At 44.3% G+C, this 23,035-nt stretch overlaps 1 protein-coding gene across 8 annotated transcripts in view; it reads right to left on the bottom strand.

Annotated features, from left to right (window-relative positions):
• The window catches only part of SLC15A2 (solute carrier family 15 member 2), a 70,048-nt gene extending 47,766 nt beyond the window's left edge, over positions 1 to 22,282 (bottom strand). For 2 of the 8 annotated variants that reach the window (XM_032692648.1, XM_032692655.1), the window contains exon 1: positions 2,791 to 3,042. In XM_032692648.1, the coding sequence (XP_032548539.1) occupies positions 2,791 to 2,922 (132 nt within the window). In that variant the 5' untranslated portion in view covers positions 2,923 to 3,042. Of the gene's footprint in view, positions 1 to 1,578; positions 1,612 to 1,669; positions 1,821 to 2,790; positions 3,043 to 7,488; positions 7,593 to 16,148; positions 16,674 to 22,204 lie in introns of those variants that run through there. The other 6 variants (XM_032692649.1, XM_032692657.1, XM_032692650.1 and 3 more) reach the window with 6 other exon arrangements.
• Between the last annotated feature and the right edge of the window lie 753 nt (positions 22,283 to 23,035).

The following is a 23,035-nucleotide window of genomic DNA, read 5'->3' as shown; positions in this document are numbered from 1 at the left end:
GCACCAAACTGTGCCATCACATTCACTGAAGCAGAACATCAGCCCTGTGTCCAGCATTCCCTCAGGCATGGCATCCATTTCATATTCCAAGATTGCTGGCATAGTTATGGATAATTCAATTTATTAATAAAACTAAAAAAAAAGACAGCGATGGGACTGTCAAACCTGTCTGAGCATGGACAGTCTCTTGCTGAACCTGACTTTACTCCAGCTAAAATCAGCAGTTCCCAAGTGAAATACAAGGCATTAAACAGATGAGTCTTGGCATGACCTTGTGTGGGCCCCCGTCCCTCTTGCTACCCCACAGCGGTCTGAGCTAAGCAGCTTTCAGCTTCCAGCTGCTTAGTAGCTCCACTGCCTCGCAACAGGAAAGCAGGTTTTCACAGCACTGCCCAGCCTCTGCCAATCAGTGGGAGAGAGGGGCTGGCCATGCTTTTGGTGAGGGACTGGGGGGAGTGTGATGTTAACAGCTGCACTTATATTTGTGATTTTAAACAGCCATAGTATGGGCCAGTGAAGTGAGATGAACTCTTCACATGCATTTCTGCGCCTCGTGTCGGAAATAATGAATTCCTGTACTTCTTCCCAGAGTACCAAATGCAAATACAGGTACCAAAATAGGTGTGTTTATTCAGGTTTATTTCACCATCAAGAGACCTAAGCATATTTGGATTCCCAAAGCAACAGCACCAACTTTAGAAGAGTCTAGCTTAATTATGCTGTCTTGCTCAACATTATAAAAGAGCAGCAAAAGAGAATGATTGTCAAAAAAAAATCCCAAAACCAAACCATAACTTCCCCCACTCCACTTTCCATTACTTAACCACGCATCTCTAAAGATAAATATTTCTGTCCCTCTTTTATATATATATATACACACATATATTCTCTCACTATTTATGGGCTGCCTTTTTAATAAAAAATCCTTGGCCTGTTTGCTTTACTAGAGTAAATACATAATTATCCATTTCATTTATTATTTAGCCTGAAACCACCATGCTGAGCATATGGCTTGTAAGAAAGAGTGGGCTCCCTTGAAAACAGCACTGGGGCCTCCTTCTTTTAGACTAGCCTAAAACTGGTGGCATACATAAGCTGTAAATGCACAAACACACAAACATAAGCACACACAGGATACCTTGCTACAACAGTTTTTTCATAATAAAAGAATAAAAGCCATAAGAGGCAAATTATGTTTCCTGTGGGTGCTGGGAGGCATTTTCTGAACTTTGAAGTAAAATTGTACAACAGGGATTTTTTTTCTTCCTCTTTCTCACACATTTCATAACATTTGATGGAGATGCAGAACGTGACTGTTCAAACTCAGCTGTCAGGAGTGCTGCTGCCTGAACTCACCCCTCCACACCCAGTGCACAAGCCCCGGTGGATTTAGCTGCAGCGGTTTAAGGTGCAGCGACTCATTTCAGCCACTCCTGCTCTGGGACGGGCACCTCCTACAGGTGAGTAGAGGCAAGAAGGGAAAGGAGAGCAGAGGGCGGTGACTTCCCAGCTAAACCTCCCCGAGCGCCTGAGCCGGGACCCTGAGTAAGTGCTTACAAACACAGAACAACGACTTACAAGCAGGGGTACTTCCATCTGGCTTGTATGACATGAGATGGTATCAGCACTTGCAGAAACCCTCATGTGTTCTCTCCGCTGTATCACTGACCTGCCTGTGGCCTGCCTGGACATCCAAAAGTGGGAAGCTTTCATCCATGCGGAGAGCCAGGTGCGGTTTGCTCGCTTTGGCAGAGGAGAACCTTGCTCAGCAGAGAGCCCCAGCAAAAGCAAAGAGGTTAAGCCTGGATTCATGAACGCACAGATAGTCTGCAGTGCTTAGCTACCGCAGCAAGCCTGGGATCTGCAGGATTATGGACCTCTTAAAGATACTGTGGAAGTTGATAGTCTGTGTCTTTGGAAAAAAGATAGTTCGTTTAAAGAGCCTGCTACAGGAGACGTTTGTTTTCACCTCTCCTTCTTGCTGTCTAGCTGCAAAATGGGATAAAGATTAATATTTCCAAGGAGCTCTGGATATCCAATAGTTAATGTCTGCACAGTACTTATAACTGTGAGTTAAACAGTTGGCTTGCTAATGACATGACTGTGAGTTTTAAGACCAAGTATTACATATTATCCTGCAAGTCAAAGCAGCTACAATACAAGCCAAGTTCCCCCTGAATACAATGCAGTGAATAGTTTTTAGGGGTCAAGCACTCAACGAGAATTAGACTGAAAACCTGCACAAACATCAAACCTGCAAGGCAGCAATATATTCACCTGAGTCAGGCTTTAAATCAGAGCCAAAGATGTAAACTCAAGGCTCTGGCACTACAGTTGGGCTCTAACACTCAGCAGTGGCCTGTCTTCAGTTCCTGTCCTTCCTTCTGCTTTGCAACATCTGGGGACCCTTCCCTGGTGGGTTTCATCAAACTAAGCCAATGTAGGGGTCAGCTCTCTCTGTCCCATGCACAACATCCCCCTCCACTTCAGAGAAGTAAGTCCTTTCCCACAAGAAAAGTAGTGTTCAGGAAAAAGGCAGCAATAGAAACATTACCCTTTTCCCCAAGCATTCAGACAGTTTGTGTTTCCCCTTTAAGCTGCACTTTCTTAACTTAATCAGGTTAGTGGAAGGATTTTTTCCTTGAGTTGTTAATGCTTATTTCAACGCTCTGCAAGAAAGGGTGTTTGTCTCTAGCCAGAGCACAACAGAGGAGAGAACAGAGAGATCTTGCAATGTTTAGAGCAATCTGAGCAGAAAGCAAAGCAAAGGAAACCAGCAGTAACACTCACCGGGGATTTATTCCGAAGAGGGAAATCTCCTTTGGGGGGATCATCTCCTGCAGACATAAAATTGAACAAAGTTTCCTTGGATTCATTTCTCTGAAAAGCGTTCATCTCCCCTCTCGCCTTGTCTCCCACCATGCTATGTGGCTGTGGTGAGTTGACTGGGAAGATTTCCAACCTCAGGCATGAAGTTTGATTCAGTTTGAGTTAACCCTAATTGAGCACATTTGTGCAGCCAGGGCAGAAAGGGGAGGGAGATGCTACCCGGAAAGACAACTGCAGAGTTCAAGAAGAGTCAGGGAACACAGCCTAAATCATTCACAGGTTGAGGCTGTCAGCACTTTGTGGCACAGACCTCCCTGTGGTTTGGCATGCCCCCAGCCATGGTACGTGCACCATGCCAGCACGGCACTGTAGGCTGCACAGATGTGAGCTGAATAAAAATGCCAGGTCCCAGACACACCTACAACCTGTGGATTTAGGAGCAGAGTGTGCATCTCCCTCCCGATGTGGTAATGACAGGTTTACTCTGCAAGGATCTCATTCCACTGAAAAGCCACACATTTCAAGTTATAAACTACTAAAATGCTCATCACAAGCCCCTGGACACTGGATGTCATGGATGCCTGCACTGTGTTAAATCATTTCTTTGCTATCTCAGGAGTGAAGTGACCCAGGGTTCATTCCCACACCAATTCCCTGGAATGACCTTGTCTTTTCCCATGGGACGGTTTAATCAAGGGGGCACAGCCAGCACTCAGAAGCAGCCCCAAACCTTGTCTCTACTTTCTCTTATTCAAAAGAACACCTCAGGACTCATTAAGTGGCAAATGCAGCCTATTTGCGCTGGGAGTCCCAGAATTTCCCCTGCAGCTATGTGGGCTCAGCTCCCTGAAGGTACCCTGATGTCCTTCCTTCCATGCCCTTCCCACAGGAATAGTGGAGCCCTTCATCAGTATTCTTCCAGTGCCAGTTGCAAGTACAGAGCAAAATTCACAACCTTCCCATAAACTATCCTCAGTGGTTGTGTCTCTGCAGTATCCTCAGCGCAGTGCAGAGTTTTTTTCTCCCTCTTACGCTTGGCTTCTTTAAAAGGCGAATGTTCAAAGAATTTTTCCAAATATTTCCCCCTTATCTTATCATCAAAGCACAGACCACACCCAGAATCCATAACTGGTACAAGGAGGTTCCATAAACTCATCCTTAGCTCCAGCATCGACTTGCTGATAGTGCTTGGGTATCACAAGAACCAGGTTTGCAGTTGACAAACAAGGAAACAGGCCTTTACTCACACCAGAGATCCTTAATCTGGCTTCACTTATTGCTAACAAGACATGGAGAACACTTAGACAAGGGAATCAGATGTGACAGAGTGCACAGAGGATGTATAATTACTCTCCACATTCCCTTATATGCTCTGGTATTGCTTTCTCTGAAAATCCCCAGGGATCCTGTTCATTAGGCAACTAAACAGGGCAGCTAAACATGAAACCCAAACTACAGATGGGGCCAGGAAGGTCTACCCATTTCTTACTCCTTTATTCTTCTACAGCAGCGGCAAAGCAACAGTTTGATACCTCCCCTGTACTGCCACAGACCAGCTCATCTTCAGCCCTCCTGGTGATCTAACACCCACACAGCCTTTTCCCTGGGTCCAGCCTCCAGTGAGCTCGGGTTTGTCAAGCCCATTTCACAGGCAAGACTGACTCAAAAGCAGACCCAGCATTGGGGGCAGTGCAAGGAGCAGGACTTGTGCACATTGGTCCTGTCTCCTGCACACCAGGGTAGCACATACTCTTGTGTCCTGCAAGTCTGACCCTGTGCTAGAGACAGCAGGAGTATTTCTGATGGTGGTATCTCTTACTGCCCCAAGTATCTCTGTACAACTCCGAGTAGAAACCTGCTGTATTCTGCCATACACAGGCAAGCAGAGTAAACACAGTAGCAGAGTTATTAAAGGAGTAATACAAAAGCAAGACAGAAAAGGTTTCACTGTCTCTTGCACAGGGCTCCCACACGGCTGCAATGTGATGCCTTAATATTTTCAGCCTTCTGCAGCTATATTTCCTCTGTGTGTATACAGCTCTGTGTGTCACATAAGCTAAATGATTATTTTTTTTAATACTAGCATGAAAAACCTTATCAGTCAGTAGGATTAACATACTACTTGTCTAACACACTGCAGAGCTTTTTAGGCCATTAGCTGCCAGAAGGTCTTCACAGATAGAAAAGGGAGAAAAGGAATTCAAATGTCTGGCAATAAATGGTAACTTGTAGCAAACAGCAAAAAATGAGTTAAGGAGAATAACTTTGCAAGCACATTAGATACAGATACAGAATAATACTTGATAGAAGGAGACCTGTGAGGCTGGGCTGAAAATCAGGAAGGAATTGTACCACAAATGGAAATAAGGTGGCATTTCTGAAGACAAGTATAAACAAACGGATCAAACACGGAACAGTGGAGGCTGCAAAGCCAAGGCACAAAATGAATTACAACTAGCAGAAGACACAAAAGGCAATAAGAAAAGGTGTTAGAAATGCTGTCAATACTGGAGAAAGAGGAAGGAAAATGAAAGGCTGTTATTTAAAGCAGAAAACAAGCAAACAAAAGCTCATCCGCAGAAGCCAGAAAAGTTGTATCCTTTTGGGTTTTTTCCACTAAAAAAAGTAAATTGCAACAAGATGCCCAACCCCATTAAAATGAACCAATAGGAATATGGATGAAACAAGACAGAACCTGCTTAAATAATATCTGGATACCTCAAATGTGCCCAGATCATTAGAGCCTGATGAAATTCACCTTCAAGTGCTGAATATCATACATTCAGGCACTTCCCATGTGGGGGGCAGAAGCACGACAAGCACCACCACTGCCTTTAAAAAGGCAGGTTAGGACAACCCAGGTGTGTTCCTCCATAGCCAGAGGGATACTTGATCAGATAATCCCTTGTAAGCACCAAAAGGAGAATAAGGATTACAAAACAGCCATTTCAGGTTGGAAAAAAATGCTCTCAAACCAGACTGTTTCTTCCTTTGGTGACAGGGTAAGCGGCATAACAGCTAGAGCAGCTCTGAATGTGATATATCCTAACTCTAGTATCTCCAGCATCTCACAAGGAAATAAAGCCCAGATGAAATGCTCGTATAGTGGACAACTGAGAAATCTCTCTCAGAGTAGCTATCAATGATTTTCCATCAGACTAGGAAAGCACAAAACATGCAGGTCCTCAGCTTTTCCATGAGCAAAGAGAACACCAGCACAGCCAGTGTGCTGCTCTCCTTTGTGTCCGAAACCAGGATGGAGAAGCATAGGTGAGAACAGGGTATGAATTCAAACTGGCATTGTAAAATGGGAGAAACCATTTTGCAGCTCTGGAATGAAAAATATGACATTTGGGGAAGAAGACTACCAAACACTACTCCTATCCACTGACAGGAAAAACAGCCACAGAGACCAACTGTGCTCCATTTTCATCAAGGATGAGGGAAATAACTGACTATTTTCAGTAAAGACGATTTGGGCTCCTTTTTCCAATTTCCGTATCAGCAAGGACAGATAAGCACTGGAATAGAGATGGTGTGGCTGGAGCTGCAGGATTCAGGCAACCCATGATTTCCGTTACATAAGAATGTATTAGGGACTGGATAAATATCAGGTCCTGTCCCAGAACAGCCAGATGGATGAGGTGTCCTCCTGAATTTCTGTGAAAATCTTGTGCCAAACAACTTCACTTGGTAAGCACGAAAGCCAAGACTGCTTTCTGTATAATTTCCTCTTTTCTAAGTTATCCTTTATGCAACTGGGGAGTCTGCAGGATGATTCATGCTTAAATGTAATATTCAGCTACCAGATGCCTCGTATAGCCAGAAATTCCCATGAATAGATTTTGCTATGACTTTGAGTTCATAATTTAATTTTTTCTGGTTCTCAAATCCTCAGGAAGAAAATCTGCATTTTCCCATTGCATTTACAACCCCCATGTTCTCACTGCTCCCTGCTGCAGTACTGTGCAACTTAAGCTGTTTATACTCAACTAATCTCTTCATTTTTACCTGCATTCATCTTGTGGTACAATCCCTTCCTAATTTTCAGCTCAGCCACACTCATCTCTTAATAATGAGTCTTATTTTTAATTCATAGACACTGGCCATACTTTTATAGCCCTTTTACCATATATGCATTTCTCTCCTCTGTCTTTATTTTCAAGATAAGGTTTTAAGAAGCCAGAAGAATGTGCGCCAGCAACACTTAGGGCTTAATGACCAGACCCTGGAAGGACATGATAACCTCTCCAGGTCTCATCTGGCTTATTTTCTCCAATTCTTTGATCACAAGAAAGAGCGGGGCTTAACTGATTTAGACAGATCAAGACTGGTTTCCATTGCCTGCAGACTCTCCCAAACTTCAAAGTAATTTAAGAAAACGATTTATAAAATCATTTGAACAACCAGGAAAATATGCCAGGGGCCTTCAAACCCACATCTCTCCTCCATTCAACAGCCTGTATAGACTCAAAATTGTAAAAGGTATTTAGATTAATACCACTAACAATATAAAGTACCTAATCTGTATTTAAGTGATTGTCATCTGGTCTCTAGTCAACCTGTAACAATCCAAGGAACTTCTCATCCCTTCTCACACGTTTTTACTTTCAGTTTCTCCTACGGTTAGCAAGAAGAAATCTTTTTAAATTGTCTCACCAGCTTGGGGTTCCTTGGCAGCCCGCAGCGTGCCGTCCCCCTCTGCCATGTCGGACGATTCCTGCGCGTTGGGCGACCCCAGCTCTGTTGTGCCTGAAGATGAACCTTTGTTGAGCAATCTCAGCTCGCTCTCACGCTGTTGTTAATGTTTCACTTCACAACAGCAGTCCTTTGGCCGCCAACAAAATAGTTAAATTTTCATTTAGTTTTTGATCTGAAGTCATCTTCGCTCAGCTCCCAAATGTCATAGGGAATCTGCCTTTTTTGAACACAGACTCTGAGGCTGCATGGCACCTTTCATGGATGTTCACGATCAATCACTTTGCACTGCAGCTACACTGCCTTTCAATAAAATTACTACTTCTGGATGTGGACAGGGACTGGCTCTGTGACTAGGCAGGATCTATAGCTGACCATAAATCCAAATTTTTGACACTGTGTACCAGCTACAGAGCTGACCTTATCTATACATGGTTTTCAGTATCACAGAATAATAGAATGGTTTGGGCTGGAAGGGACCTTTAAAGGCCATCCAGTCCAACCCCTCTGCAATGAGCAGGAACTACTTCAACTAGATCAGGTTGCTCAGAGCCCTGCCCAACCTGATTGTGAATGTTTCCAGGGATGGAGCACCTAGTAGTTAAGGTTGTGAGAAGACACAAGGTTTCATCACCTTTTGACAGACTGTCTTCAGCTCCTGGTTCTTCACATATCACATAGGAATGCAGACATAACATTGACATGCTGCTCCCCCAGACCCTTTTCCACCTTTAAGTCATGAGCTGCCTAAAAGAGGATCAACAGTTTCTGTACTCCACTTCTGCTGTTTACTACTTTCTGCTTTCCCCTATAACCTCCTCCAAACTGCTCTTTCAGAGAGGCTTTAAGGCAACTCCTCTGCAGGGGAAAACATCAGATGTTTTCTACAGTACAGAAATGGTTTAAAGTGTAATTCCGTGGGTTCAGCAGTAGAGCAAAATCGTGTCTCCATGACCGCACATCAAGTCCCTGAAGCCACCTGCATCCTTCTCCTTTTCATTGCACTGAAGTCCCACTTGCTTCATGGCCACATATCTCTCATCATCACCTCAACACACAAGATACAGTCAAGGCTACAAACAGGTTACAATTCCTTCTGAACTCTGCTATTAGCTGGACAAAGGTTGACACAGGGGAATTGGGCAGGAGGACTATAAAGATGCTTCAGGGAAACACTGAGAGACATCTGAACTTAAGAGTGAAGAGAAACATGCAGCAATAGCTTCTTATACGTGCTATAGTGAGCAGCCTAAGCTGATCACAGATCAAATTCCAAAATGAAATGAGGAATAAATTCCTACAGGTGATGAGTCACATGACAGAGCAACAAGGGATGCACAGCCTGAAGTGAAAGGAAGAATAGCCTGAACAACTCATGAAAAGATGATGGCAAATTGTAAGGGGCTGGTGCAAGGAGGATTGAAGCAAAACTTTAATAATGGCTACAAAAGAGCAGGGCTATTCACAGAAGAGATATTAAAGAAAAGATAGATGGTAAGAAGGATTCCAGAACGTAGGAATTATGGTCAGGATCCAGGGAGCACTAGTCATATTATAAGAAGATATGGCATAGATATGTACAAAGCATAGCATGGCAAAGCCAGCAGCATGAGACTCTGGGCAAGCACTGTGAAAAACAAGCAGAAAAGACATATGAGCACTACAGGCCAGAAAATGCAATAGAGAAGAAAAGCTGGAGGGAGAATAATTGTGCAAAAAATAAAAAGCTTCACTTGGTAATGCTTGTGACTCTATTAGAAGATTGGAGGGGGGAACCACAACAGGAAGGGCTTTTATTTCTGAACAATTTTTTAAGAGGCTGTCATAGCAAAGAAAAATTAAGATTTTTCTCTTCATTGGAGGGAATGTTCAAGCAAAACACAGGGCACGAGAGAGCTGAGGCAGGAAATGAAGAAAACACAGCACAAACAAAATACAACCATGAATTTAAATTACTTTCTAGGCTCTCAAGATGGGAGTGTCACAAAACCTCTGAAAAAAAAACAATGGAAGTTGGCTCCAGAATAAGACTTGTGATCTTTCAGAACAGACCACTGATTAACAGCAAATGAATACCAAAGAAGGTTATATATTGCATAGAAAATCAGGTATAATTTAACTAATCAGGCTGTCTGTAAAGAGATGGGCTAAGTGAACTCTTGAATTCTTTTCCAGCTATTTCCCCCTCCACTTCTAAGTTGTACTTTTTGCTGTGGTATAAGGTGCCATGCACACCACGACTCAGAGCTGACTGGTAGCACTGGTTTCAGTAAGTTCAAGACACAGAGAAAATGTACACCCAGGTGCCCCAGGCAATCAGAACATGTCCAGTCCCTGAGATGTTTCTGTGTTCTGTCCTACTTGATAGTCCTTTGTTTCCCCTTTATAGTGATTTAAAGCATTTTAGGAATGCTACCCCCTTCTTAGAGACAGTTCCTAGTTGAAACAATAGCTAGTTTTACTGTTCACATAGGTACGTAAAGTCAGCAACAGAGAGAATGCTCTGAAAAAAAAAAAAAAAACTAATCCAGAAAAGGATAGCCAGAATTGGTGTGTGAGGGCATGTGACCTAACACAGTAGTTAGTTCTGTTTGACTTGCAAGGCTGCAAGTGATCAATTCTGATTGTCACAAGGTGTGCTAGTCCCTCAGACACGCAATGACACACCTGTCTGGCTCAGGCATAGCTCTCTGTTCAAAACCTCTGAATAACAGAGAGAGCCTGGAAACAGAAAAATCTGAAGATTTACCCAGTCCACTTGCCTGGAGCTGAGGCTGGGCTGTCCCCTTCATGGAGTGAGAAGGTGGGAGGTTCCTGCAGCTGGAAGAAAGATGTATGCGGCGAGGCAGAACTTTGGAAAAATACTTGAGGGCCATTTGGTGTCCCAAGAACATTTTCTCCCTGGCGGTTTCAGAAGCAGGATCTTAACACAGTGCTTTTCAGCAGCAGGTCTCAGGGCATCTCAATGAGCAGATATCAGTATCTCCATTTCAGAGAAGAACAAAAGAGGGAAAAACCATCCTGATGAAGGTAGATTCCTCTGAAACCTCTTGCACGCCAGCCCAGCAGTCTATCCTGTAAGCTGCCCTGCCTGTACTGTTATCACAGCAAATGAAAAACAGCTACTGATTTATTGTGCCACAGGCTCTGAGGGACAGCTCAGCTCCTGAAGATATCACAGCTTGCAGCAGCCTTGGGTCTAGTGGAACGCCAAAAGACAGTCGAATCCAGTGCCCCAGTCACCCCTTGGGTACAGTGCCCTACTCTCCATGCTTACTTCCAGCCTCTGGGACAGACACTCCCCTGGGAATTTCTGCACTGATCCCTCAGTTGACCAGTACCTGCTTTCCGGTGGTGACCCCCACACGCTCTCCCACCCAGCTCCCGAGTAAAATGCTGCTTTTACTTGCTTCAGCAAGAGGCAGTGGGTAATGAGAAAGCAGAAATCCTGTAACTACTCTATTCCTCACAACCGGCTCACAGGGTTGCCTTGAACCAGGTGGGTCTATCGGGCAGTGAAGGAAGGGGCACAGCTACAGGTTGTGACAGCAGGACCTTGAGGTTCAGTTCTGACTATGCTACTTGTCAGGCCCCTTGAGCACTTGTTTCAGGTTTCCTAACCTTAACTCCACTGGCCATACAACAACAGTCAAGCAGCACTAATCTTCTGTACATCTGGGGCAAGTGGTTTCAGTCATTAATCTGGCTACAGGATTATGAGAATCTCAGAGAAGGCATTAATTTCAGTTTTCCAAATTCTTTTCCGTACATCCACAGTAAACAGCCTGTTCAATGTTCTTCGCAAGTTTCCCTGTGTCAGGAGGCAAAATGCACTGCACAGTTTCAAATCTTTGCCATCATAGAGAGTGTATTCTCACCATAACCCAACATGCAGCTGATTTTTTGACTGTAGTTTAAATCGGATTGCAATTATGTAATCGGTATTTCATCAGGGCAAGCTGCCAAGGACAGAAAACATGTAAATCCCAAAAATACCTCTGTTCTGATAAAAAAACTCTCCAGATCTAATCCACCGAGATATCAGCTGACAGTGGCCCCTCCCAGATGCAAGCACTGACAGATATGACACAACCTTCTGCATTCTAGGGACTGTCATTTCCACTGAGATGTTAATCACATCCTCCCCAACCAGCCTCCTCCACCGAGGGCCAGGCAGATTAGGGGCTCATCCAAGATTCATTAACTCTGGTTCCCTGCATTTTCATAACGAGCTTGCAGTGCCATCCATTCTTTTCAGCCTCCCCCCGCAGTGATCATGGGGATCAATTTGCTAACACAGTGAGTGGGAGTAGCTCTCACCAGCTCCAGGGGGAAGCACAGTCATGTGGGTTTTTCCTGCATCAGGTCCCAAAGGGACTGGCACAAAATTAGAGATTTTTTTTTTTTTCCTCTTTTTTTAATGTTAATCTAAACATACAGTATTTGAGTCTCCAGGGACACTAACGCTTTGTAGCACAATTCATTTTGTCCTGGCCATCCTGTGCCCACAGTGGTCTGTTCTCCACTGGCACTCATGACAAATCCCCCCAGAGCTTGGCAGGGAGAAAGGTTATTCTCTCATAGAAACAAGAACTCATCTGTGATTCTTCATCTTTATGCTAACTCCCCAAAAGAGATCCCGTTTTTCTAGGAGCTGAGTGGCATCTGATCCACCTGACATCAGTGGGATCAGGAGTGCTCAGCCTTCTCCTGATGCGACCCCAGAGAACATGTTGTCTTCCTTCTGCTCAACATGCCTTTCTCACAGGACCCCAGGCTCAGTAGCCTAACTGGAGCACATCTTTTGGCTATGACTGAATGCTGAATTAGGCATTTGCTTTCACCCTCCTCTTCTATCCTCAGCCCGTCTCCTTCCTCCTGGGATCTTGCATAGGATTGTGCCCATCGCACAACAGCTGAGTCCTGCATCACACACCTGCAAACACCTCATTGTTCTCCTGTGCAAACAGCAACCCCGAACACAGAAATGGTTTTCCCATAGGCACAAAAAACCACCTCTGGTGGCTTCCAGCTTGTGGCCACCCAGAAGCTATAAAGCAGTGCTGAATGTGCTGGGCAGCAGCACAGCATGTGCCCAAGCAGCAGGCAATGGCATATGTTAATGCATCCACTGCAATCTCATCTGTGGTATGTGATAAGGGAAGATGATGTTTCTCCCCCAGCTGATGAGCAGCAGTGCTGGGTATATGCTAGTATAGGCTTTCCACCACTCCTTCCATCTCCTGTCTTTGCTGTCTGGCATTCAGTCTTTAGATGTCTCCAAGTGCTCCTTAGTGAATAGAGGAGAATGCACTGGTACACATTGTCAGAGAAATCCATTAGTGCCAGCATTTATTAGCTTTCATAAATCCATGCCAAAAAAAATGCAATCACCTTTTTCATGACCTCCAGCTATGCCTGTGCATAACATGAGAAGATCTAGCCACCCCAATCCTTTAAGGTCCTTTATGGCTACAAGAGAGGTATATATTCAATTGACTTCAAAGAACATTTGAGTGCTCAGCAACTTGCATGGGATTGGTTTACAGAAATAATACTTTTCAGAAGCAAAGTGTACATGGCACTTTTTCCTCCATCTCCCATTCAGTTTTACCTCTAACAATAAATCACTAGAGAGTCAACATGGAATACCTTAGCATTGTATTCATCTAGAAATATTTCTTTCCTATATAAACTCAGATTAATATTAATTCTCTGCAAGATAAAGGCAGCTAGAAATAATTTGATGGAATAAAACCAGTGTTCAGAATTCCTGACACTTCCCATTGTTAACAAACAAATGATCTTATAATGGTAAAGTCAGAGGAATAATTCCTCTCTTATACAAGGTCTGATTGACTAGACATGACAGATGGTGTTTTTATTACTTCCCATTCTAAAAGAGGCCTCATCTAATACAGCCGAGGCTGTGTTTTGAGTCTTAACCTCTCAGATAAGCAAACCCTGTTTCATCAGGTTAATGGATCCTTACTTGATTGAGGAAGGCAATTTTCCTTAAAGTTATTCTAATCCAGTACTCAGAGCCCAAATTGTCCTGGCTGATTGACTGCCAGCAATGGGTAAATTTCTCTACTAAGGACTATATTTATTTTCAAAGAGGGAAAACAAGTTATTATTACAGAACCAATTCTATCCTGTATTCAGTGGCTTCTCAGATACTGGCTTTTACTGCAGTCACAGAATTAAAGATAAAAGTAAAGTTAATGCAGCCTTCCTCTCAGTAGTTTTGTTAAATAACAGGAGGGAAAGAAAATTAGAGAGAGATGGCCTGCTGCCTATCAATAGCCCCTCAATTAACTGCCCCTATGATAATAACAGCTGACCCTAATTGGCACAGACCCTTTCAAACAGGCTCACTCCAACCTGTCATGCTGCATCAGCCCCCAAATTGAGGGCTGTCAGTGCAAGTAACTTTGCCACCAGGCTGAGAAGAAGTGACAGAGGACTATCTACCTTCTGAAAGAAAAGCTCTGAAGGAAAACCTGTGCCTGAAGGAAGATCCCTTTAAGTCCCATCTCCTGTATGGCATCTGGCTCCACAAGCAGTTTGCTGCTGCAGCTGCATGGGAGCACAGTGACAGCCCATATGGAGATAGGGATCATAGTGCCCTGCTGCCTTGGCTCTTTGCTGACTCCAGTCTCTGCAGGCAGAAACTGTGCCAGCCATGGGGCTGTCCAGGCTGCTTAAAGAAGCAGATGAGAGGCCTGACCTCTCCTCCTCTCTTCCACCTAACTAAAAGACTGATCCAGCAACTGAGCCCCTGTGAGGACAAGGAGAAAGAGCAACCATCCCAAGGTTGTGAAAAAAAAAAACCAGCCACAGAAACAAGAACTGGGCCCACAACTCCTGAAGGATCATTCAGTTAGTGATTTTATTTCTCAATGCACATATTAGCTTTTCATACAGCCTCACAAGCAGAACTGGTAGCCCTGATGCCCCATCAGACATTCAATACTGGATTTCCACCTCCAGAAAATCTGACTCCCAGGAACCTTAGCTGGAGTGTGCAGAGCAGGCAAAGTGAGCTACTTAAGACTAAGTTTCCTTTGCCATTTTCAGAGCAGCTGAGCTGTTTTCCTAACAGCTCTGGTGAAGTTATTGATGCCTCTAATGAAACAATCATTATCAATAATTTTTATTTATCAGCCATCAGATTTTAGGGCTTTGGCAGGCAGAGTATTACACTGTAATATCAAGGCAAGAATCTTTAAAACAGTGGTTATTCTGCAGGCATGATAAAGATACAGATACCAGGTGAAAATGGTGTGTTTGAAACAGAGGCTCCCAAGCCAAAGTCAGGAAGTATGGCTGAGCTCAGGCTCAAGGATCAGAAGATCCCAAGCTTTCTCAAATGTCTGTTTCGGGTCCTGTCATGTAACCTGTCACATTTTAAACACACAGCACACTTTGGGAGAGGCAGCCTTTTAAAATAGTGCTCTCCTTGAATATCATTGTGGGGTTGATTGCAGACACCTTTGGGCTCAGAGCAAGCACCACTGGTAATTGTTCAGACATGGATCAATAGAGAGGCATAACTTAAAAAACATGTTACTTGTGGAGACAGCCTCAGGGGACAGCCCTGAAACAGCCCCCACAGTTAAACAATCCCAAAAGTAGGCATCCATCCTTGTTAATTACAGATGGAAAATAAAACATCAGAGCAGCAGGAGGAAAGGATGAGCTTGACTCTTACTAGGTCTCATCTGTTACATCAGTTTTGTAAACGAGCAGCAGAGAACTTGTCCCTGGGCCTGATGCAAACCTCCATAAATCAGGAACATAAGCAAATTTCACTCCCATCCAGTTTCCAGTGTCTGGGAATAGCTGACTCCAGCTGCTTTGGAACTGCAAAATGGCTCCACAGCTATTGGGTAAGCTGCCCCAGTAGGTTTCTCATTGCCTTTATTGAGTGTTGGGTCAGGCGCCATGCACACAAGTGTCTGTGATCAATGAACCCAGGATTTGCTAGTTCTGCCCAAGGACTTATTCACAGTTAATGCAAAACAACTTCATTCATGAAACTGGCTGTAAATCTCATCAAAACAGGCTTTGCAGAGAGATTTCTGACACTTTTGCTTCCTGCACTGGCTGAAAATAGAGCAACAAAAGACATCAGCCTCCTCTGAGTTATTTTGTCAGATCTGAAGATGGGTAATTAATTCACCAAAAAAAAAAAAAAAAAAAGAAAAAGTAGCTTGCTCATTTTCTGCCTTCTGCTCTCTCTCCCCCCCCCCCCCCCAACCAGCCATGCTTTTTCCTTAGGTTTATATGTTTTTTAGAACAATTTGACGCAAAGTTTCTGCAAACAATTTCAGGTAATTAACAGCACTAGTGATCTGCAATATATGCAAGCACAAGGACACATAGGGTTACATGATATACTTCCCAGTTTTTCACCTGGATGAGCATACATATTAGTAACAGGTTTGCAATACAGGTTTGCACAACTCTCACTCTGAAGCTCTTTCATGGATATTTTGGACACTTGCCTCAAAACAGCCCACTCCCACAAACATTCCACACACGATGTCTGTCTGTTCAAGCACTCCCAGCCAGGGAATGCGGAAAGAACAGGGACACAATCAAAGCACATTACTTACGGAAATCTCTGCAGCGGGTCTTAAACAAAGGTGTCAGTGGAGTGTCCCCAGATGGAGGGATTTCCATTAAGAAAGCAGTGGAATGTCCAGTACAAAAGAAGAGCACTATGAACTGTTTAAACTTCAGGATGTGTCCGAGATAAATGTAGGGTACGAATATAAGGTTATTTCTTCTTGTACCCACAAGCAGCACTTGTACTCCATGGTAACACACAGAGAACAAATGGCAAAACAACACTTGGCCTCACAGTAACATTGTTCTGTTTGCTGTCCCTGAAGACTTTCAGTTAATCTTTATCTGTGGGTTTGGCCAGAGAAATGTACTGGTGAAACTCCCCTCTCTCATTTCTCTGTGCAAACTTAAAGCTTCTTGGAGGATTCATTAACTCTTTACTTCATGTGTTTCAGGGTTGTCTTCTGTATTTTCTGTACCACTCAGCAGCTTTGTAAGCGTAGAGTTATCGGTGAGGTCTTTTCCCAACTTACACACATTCCAGAGCAGTGCTCCTGAAGAAACAGCTGGTCCTACAGGGAAGATAGATAGATAAAACAAGTACATTGTTGGAGCTAGTTTGGCCAGAGACCTGGTCTCTCCCAGACCTAGATCTTCCTCCTTTTCTCACATTCCCTGTTGGGGAATGGAAAACAACTCAAAGGATTTGGCTATATCAAGCCAACTTACCAAAAGCAATCAGCATCAGAATTGATGCCATATTCAAGAATTCATATTTGGCTTAATGCCTAAAATTAGATTTAGGCTTTGGTGAATGGCAAGCAGTGGGGAAAACTCACTGTGCTGACTATTCAGCTTCTCCAATAAGCCAGTCTGCCTGTGAGTGCTGAACTCTTCCCAGGCACCCCCTTTCTACATATACAAGAATCACTTTGCCACTCAAGTGCAGCTTGTAGCGAAGTAGGAAAAAGCCAGGCAGGTAGAGGTGTGTTCCTAAGACAAAATAACCTTGAGTTCTTTAATTGTCTGAGAAATAAAAGAAGCTTTCCCTTTCTTCAGCCTTGACTTCATAATCTACTGTAAAACTGAAATTTGCTACTCCTGAGGGGTGGCATGCTGCAGAAGGACAGAGCTTAGCACAGGTGGCTGGCTGGCCATCCACCCAAGCACTCCATGCCCCCATCCCCACAGCACCCAAATACCTCAAAGGCACCAGCAGCTTCCCCCTGGTTTAGGCAGGGCTCTAGAGAATGCAATTATTTCAGTCCAAATGCTCAGGTTGCTAAACCACCTGCAGCATGTTAGTTGTGAAATAAGAATGATTGATGAGCAGCATACTAATCATTTTAGAGAAGATAAACCAGACCTTCAAGATGCTTGTGACAGAATAATTCAGAGGACATGATAAAATGCCACTGCATCCCTTGAGATTAAGAAACCTGATGCTCCTGTCACCTAGGCTCTGCATTTCCCATGGAACCAAACCTGCAGTAAAATGGTTTGATAAGAATAATCTCCTCCTTGGGCATTTGCAGGACTGCACTGGAGTGAGGACACTCAATGTGTGAGGGTCCCAGACCTCAATAGCACCTGGCTGCCCAGGGAACTCAGCTCATTCCCATAGTGAGGACCCTGTAAACCCTTGGGGTCTGGTGGCTTCCAGGCCCAAGTCTGCTCCTTCCCTTCAGACTGCAGTAACTAGCATTAAAGCCACATATGCTGAGTTATGGATATGGAACCCTCCTCACAAAGAGCAGACAGAGAAAATCAAGGATGTAAAGGCAGGAATTCAGGCACTGATGGCTGTGAGGTCACCAAGGAGAGGAAGGAAGAGAAGAGTTACAACATGAAGGGAGCTCAATTTGCCACAAAAACCATAGACAGTGATATAAAAAGCTTCATAAAATATTCCTTTTGCCTCCGAGTTCACGCACAGGAAGAAATCTGTCAAGGCAAATAGGCCCCAAGGAAACACCACCTGGGAAATGTTCAGGCAGTTCTGCCCAGTCCCCTCAGAACATTATCAACCAAAGTATTTGTCCAGCCCTGTTTTCACTGACCTGATGTATTAAAGAGGTCAAGGCTCTTTTCAACCAGCAGCACTTGGTATGTGGAGCAGCTCCAGCTCATCACATCTGTCTGCCTCTACTGCTCCATCCCTATGGGATTTCAGAAGAGCTGCTTTGACCAGAGTCAGTAAAAGCAAATAAATCTGCATTTTTAAAAAGAGCTGTATAGGAAACTTGCCACGTGTAACTCCAGAATAAACAGGAGACCATAGAAAAATTGTGTCTGGTGGTTGCCACACTGAAATAAACTCTGGGAATGAATCACATGGGGCAACCAAGGAAGGAAAAAATTATCATAACTGAGACTGAAGAGAGAAGACCTTGCTGAGACACTGCAGTAGGAATGAGGGTGAGAGGGATCTAGCTACAAGCTTGAGTAGTGAATGTCAGGCCAAGGACACTGCCTCTTGACTTGTTTAGAGGTAGAATCACTACCAGGTGCTCTCAGGTCTTTCTGTTGTACCCCAGTGCTACCCACAGCCAGGGAGACAAGTAGGAACCAGGTCAGCCAGCCTGTCCCCATGACAGCAAAGAAACAGGGATTGACACCAAGGCACAAACACCTTCCTCGAGCCCCTCACATCATCAGGGTGGAAGATGGATCATTACTAATAAAAACAGAATGTTTTGCTTTCAAAATGATCTCAGAGAGTCAACGTCTGCTGGAGCAAAAAGCCTATTTCATGAGAATTTAGCAGGGGAATAATTTAATAGAGCTCAGATAAAAGGCAGTCACCTGGAACTCAGATTTAGAAGAAATTGGTTTTTTTTCTGAATTACTGGTTTGGAGGATAAATAAGGAATATTTATCCGATTTCACTTTTCTCACACATTTTCCCTGATGGGTGCACTAATGAACTCCAAACTGTACGAGGAAATGCTTTCAGTCCATTCTTCCACCTCCCAAGTTGCAAATTCTTTATTAAAAACTAATGATTCTCTTTTTCAAAATTAGCATCTGCAAATCTAGGGGCAACTTCGACCCTGGAATAAAAAGGAACAATTAATTCCCTTTGCACTGATTGGGAGTTCCTCCTTCTCACAGAAATCCCAAGGGCCTCTTACACTGACTGTCTTGATTAAAGATGGGTTTAGCTTTAACTGAGTAATTGCTGTGGTTTGTTATCATTGGTTATGGTAGAGGTTTCCTCTGCTGTATCTTGGTCAGGCAGGGTTGTTGTCTTTGCACCTCAGTTCAACCTTCCTCAGTCTGAACTGTTCGAACAATTACAGGCATCATTTATCATCAAAATACATATGAATATGTATACATCCAGACAGTTTAATATGCCAGCAGGGGAGGAGGCAGGTCACACACCAGGATGACATTGTGGCACAGCATACATAAGGAGGAGCCTGTAGGACCAGATCCGCAGATACGAGTGTAACTCCACTGATTTCAGTGGGTTGTCACCACTGAGACAGTTTTGTGTGCTAAGGACACAGAGCTGGAGCAAAGTCTAGTTAAAAAACAATACATGCTCCATGGAGTGGAGAGATTTACTCTAGTACTAAGCTGTTAGGTGACTTCTACCTTGTGCCTCATGTTATCACTCAAGTAGCTGGAAGACCTAGTATGAGGGGAGACTTAGCTGAGGGTAAAGCTCAGAAACATATATTTTCTTAAAGCCATTTAGACGGATTTGGAATCAGCTGCCAGTGAATGAGAAGTTAATGTCTCTGCTTGCAGTTAGGACTGTAAAACATGGGTATGTGTATCTCTACTGTCTCATGATCAAATAATTTCTAGGTACTTTGTGAGGCCTCTTACTGTGATCTCCTGACTCAAATGAAAGACAGAATTACCGACATCATTTAAAACTGAGATAGAAGCTAAGAAAAACTAGTTCTGGGGTTAATTTTATATCAAGTGGTGACCTCTTTGTCATCATTTATCACATAAGAGATAAATTCCCTGACTGTGCAGCTACTCAAAAGCTCCTTCTAATTGAATCAAGCAGATTTACATTATCCCAGCTGACTTTTTTAAAGCAGGAAGTAGGGATTCACTTAAACCAGTGAAAAGCGTGGGCTTGCAGTAGAAAGGAATTGAGAAGATTGTTTTCTCTCTGATTGCTCATACAAAGTTTCACCATTATTCAAATATGTCATTTCAAGGATTTTAGTTCTTGAAGATAAAAAAAATCTGCAAACACATCGTAAAGGCTTGCAACTGAAATAAAACACATCAAACATTTTGACTGACTCGAGCCATGTTTTCCATGTTTTCACTCTTTTCAAAATACGGGCAGCTTTTTCTGAGATTTTCTAAATCTCAGACATTATGGTGAGGGGGGAAATGTGCATCTCTGAGTTACTAAGACCATCACACTCCCAGATCTTCTAGAGACAGAGACAACTGTATTGTCAGTGCACTCTTCTTCTACTTCTCCACCTTGCTAATGGTGCACTGGCCTGGACAAAGCACATGCAGTGAGGCAGGTTATTGCCAGTGAGTGGCAATACAGGTGTGCACTGCCTTGGCTGCTTCCTCAGTGAACGTGGTCCATTTACCAGTCAGCCAAGGACAATCTCTGGGGTTGTGCTGCTGTTAAGGAAGAGCAGCGTGAAAAGTATGGCCACTTGCCACCTGCATAGGCCAGATCTGCCCTACCTGTCCACCCCACCTAGCCCTCCCTTGCTGGGGCAGACTCACAGATACCTCAGCTATGTGCCTCCTGCCAAAGCCACTGAATCTGAAACGATGTGCACCCAAAAAACCATTTATGTGTCAGAAATGTCTGCTAGACACTGTGAATTCAGGTAGTTTTAAATGGGGAAGAAGCCTGACTCATTCTAGCTCAAAGGCAACCATGTCAGGGCAGAGCCATTGCTTACAGTGACTCACTTCAGCTCTACAATCATGTTACTGGAGTACTCAGTTCCTTGCTCTTTACAAGATATTCCAGTGGTGCAGAGATTTGCCAGATGCTGGTCAGGCCCATTCACGCAGAACAGATAACTCTTGCCACGCCAGTGAAAGCTGTGGCTGCTTTGCAGAGCTGTGGCAGATGCCCTGGGTGGTTGCCTGAGGGAGTTGGTGTGGATGTGCAAGCCAGTGAAGGGCAGCAGGTCTGCCTAAATGGCAGGACGGCCAAACATAGCTTAGACAGCACAGCAAGCAGCTCCTCTTCTCTACCACAGGCTGGATGGATGGCCTGGAGAGAGGCAAGTCTGCATCACTCAACATCTTCCTGTAGGACAAGTCACAAAGGGCTTTCTTAGGCAAGAGTCACTGAAGGCAACAGGCTCCTTCTCTGCTTAAAGGCTAAGGAAAGAGCTTTGGGACCACTGGCTTGGACTAGCCAGTGAAAGCAGACTATGTACGTGGTACCTTTTGCTCTACTGTATTTTTGGCTCCTGCCCCATCCTGGCAGGCAGCGACGATGGAAGTAATTTGACATGTAGATGAACCAAGGTGAGCCAGAAATGGGAAGGCAAAGAAAGCCAACAGCAAGACAAAGGATGGGCTTACACAGAGCACCAGAGCCAAGCACCTGCCCCAAAGGATATGACAGGAAAGGTCACAACCCAGCACTGGGTTGTTCTTGAAATAAATATTATTTGGCTTCAGGACACACAACAGAACCTCCTGTCAATGAACCTTTTGCTTCCAGCATGCAGCTAGAGAGTGCTTGTCCTCTGTAAGACCTCAAATCTCAGAACTGTGAGTTCACCTTAAATGAGTTTTACCTTAAATATATACAACACTCAAACAATATCCACCCTTGGATTATTAGAAGAGCCTTTGGTTCTTCTAACACCTTAAGAGAGAGCACAGAGGAGAAAAGTTGCACGCACTTTCTCAGAGGGTACTTTTACTGATAAACTTCAGGAAACAAGAGATACTGGCAAAAGTTTAAAGGGTAACATAGAACCAAAACAAAGCATTCCACAAAGCACTGACTTAGCACATGCTAACAGATACAACATAGCAAAATCCAACCCATTTGGTCTCAAGTTACCCAAAGCATTAAGAAGGGAGATTAAGAGAAAGAGAAGGAGCAAAGACAAAGATAAAATTACATAGCTACCATCCGAGAGTCCCGTGAAGTCCCAGTTTCCCATGTGGTGGGGCTGAACCAAAGATGGCAGCCACGTGTGGCTGCTTTTATACCTCTGGGCCAGGTGAGGGGGCGGAGCTCCTGCTGTTCCAGCCAGTCAGAGGCTGGACTGGGCTCCAGGGGCCCTTGACTGACAGCTGGTCCAGGGCTGCCTCAGGAGCCTCGCAGGGGCTGCTGTGAGGGACAGGGCGTCACCTCCCTGGGATTCAGACTGTCCCTCCCCACCCCACACACACACCTGAGTTGGTCCAACACAGTAATAAATATGATAATCCAGTGTCTCACATCCTCCGAGTCACTCCAGAACCATGGTGAGGGCTGTCACTGTCAGCCGACAGATAGATTTTCCTCTCCGTTCAATATTGATCCATGGACTCTCGATCCCTGGTCTTTTTCCCTTTCCATCAGCTGTGGGAGTCTCAGTGCTCATTCTGGCCCCGATGGTAAGGTAATCAGCCCTGCGTTTCCCCACTGGTAACAAAATACATTTCCACTGCCTCTCAGCAGCAATCCAGCAGCCCACCTACAATGAGCTACTGATTCCATTTCGGTTCCCAAGGAAAAAGCAAGCAGATATCAAAGCCATGCCCATCTGTCGCTGACTGCAGAAAATACGAGGTAGCAGTCCCTGGAGTCACAGCTCTCCAGGACAAAGCAAACCAGGCTGCTACAGCCATCCTACCATTGCTGGGAGAACCATTTGACTGAGCAACTCATGAAGGTGCAGCCCCTGCCCAGGGAAATGGGTGATTCTGCACATTTGATGAGGCCTCAGAAACCAGATCATGGCTGAGTTCATCC

The sequence above is a fragment of the Chiroxiphia lanceolata genome, chromosome 7, assembly GCF_009829145.1.
Source record: "Chiroxiphia lanceolata isolate bChiLan1 chromosome 7, bChiLan1.pri, whole genome shotgun sequence".
NCBI classification, from domain to species: domain Eukaryota; kingdom Metazoa; phylum Chordata; class Aves; order Passeriformes; family Pipridae; genus Chiroxiphia; species Chiroxiphia lanceolata.
This window is presented reverse-complemented; position numbering and strand designations above follow the sequence as displayed.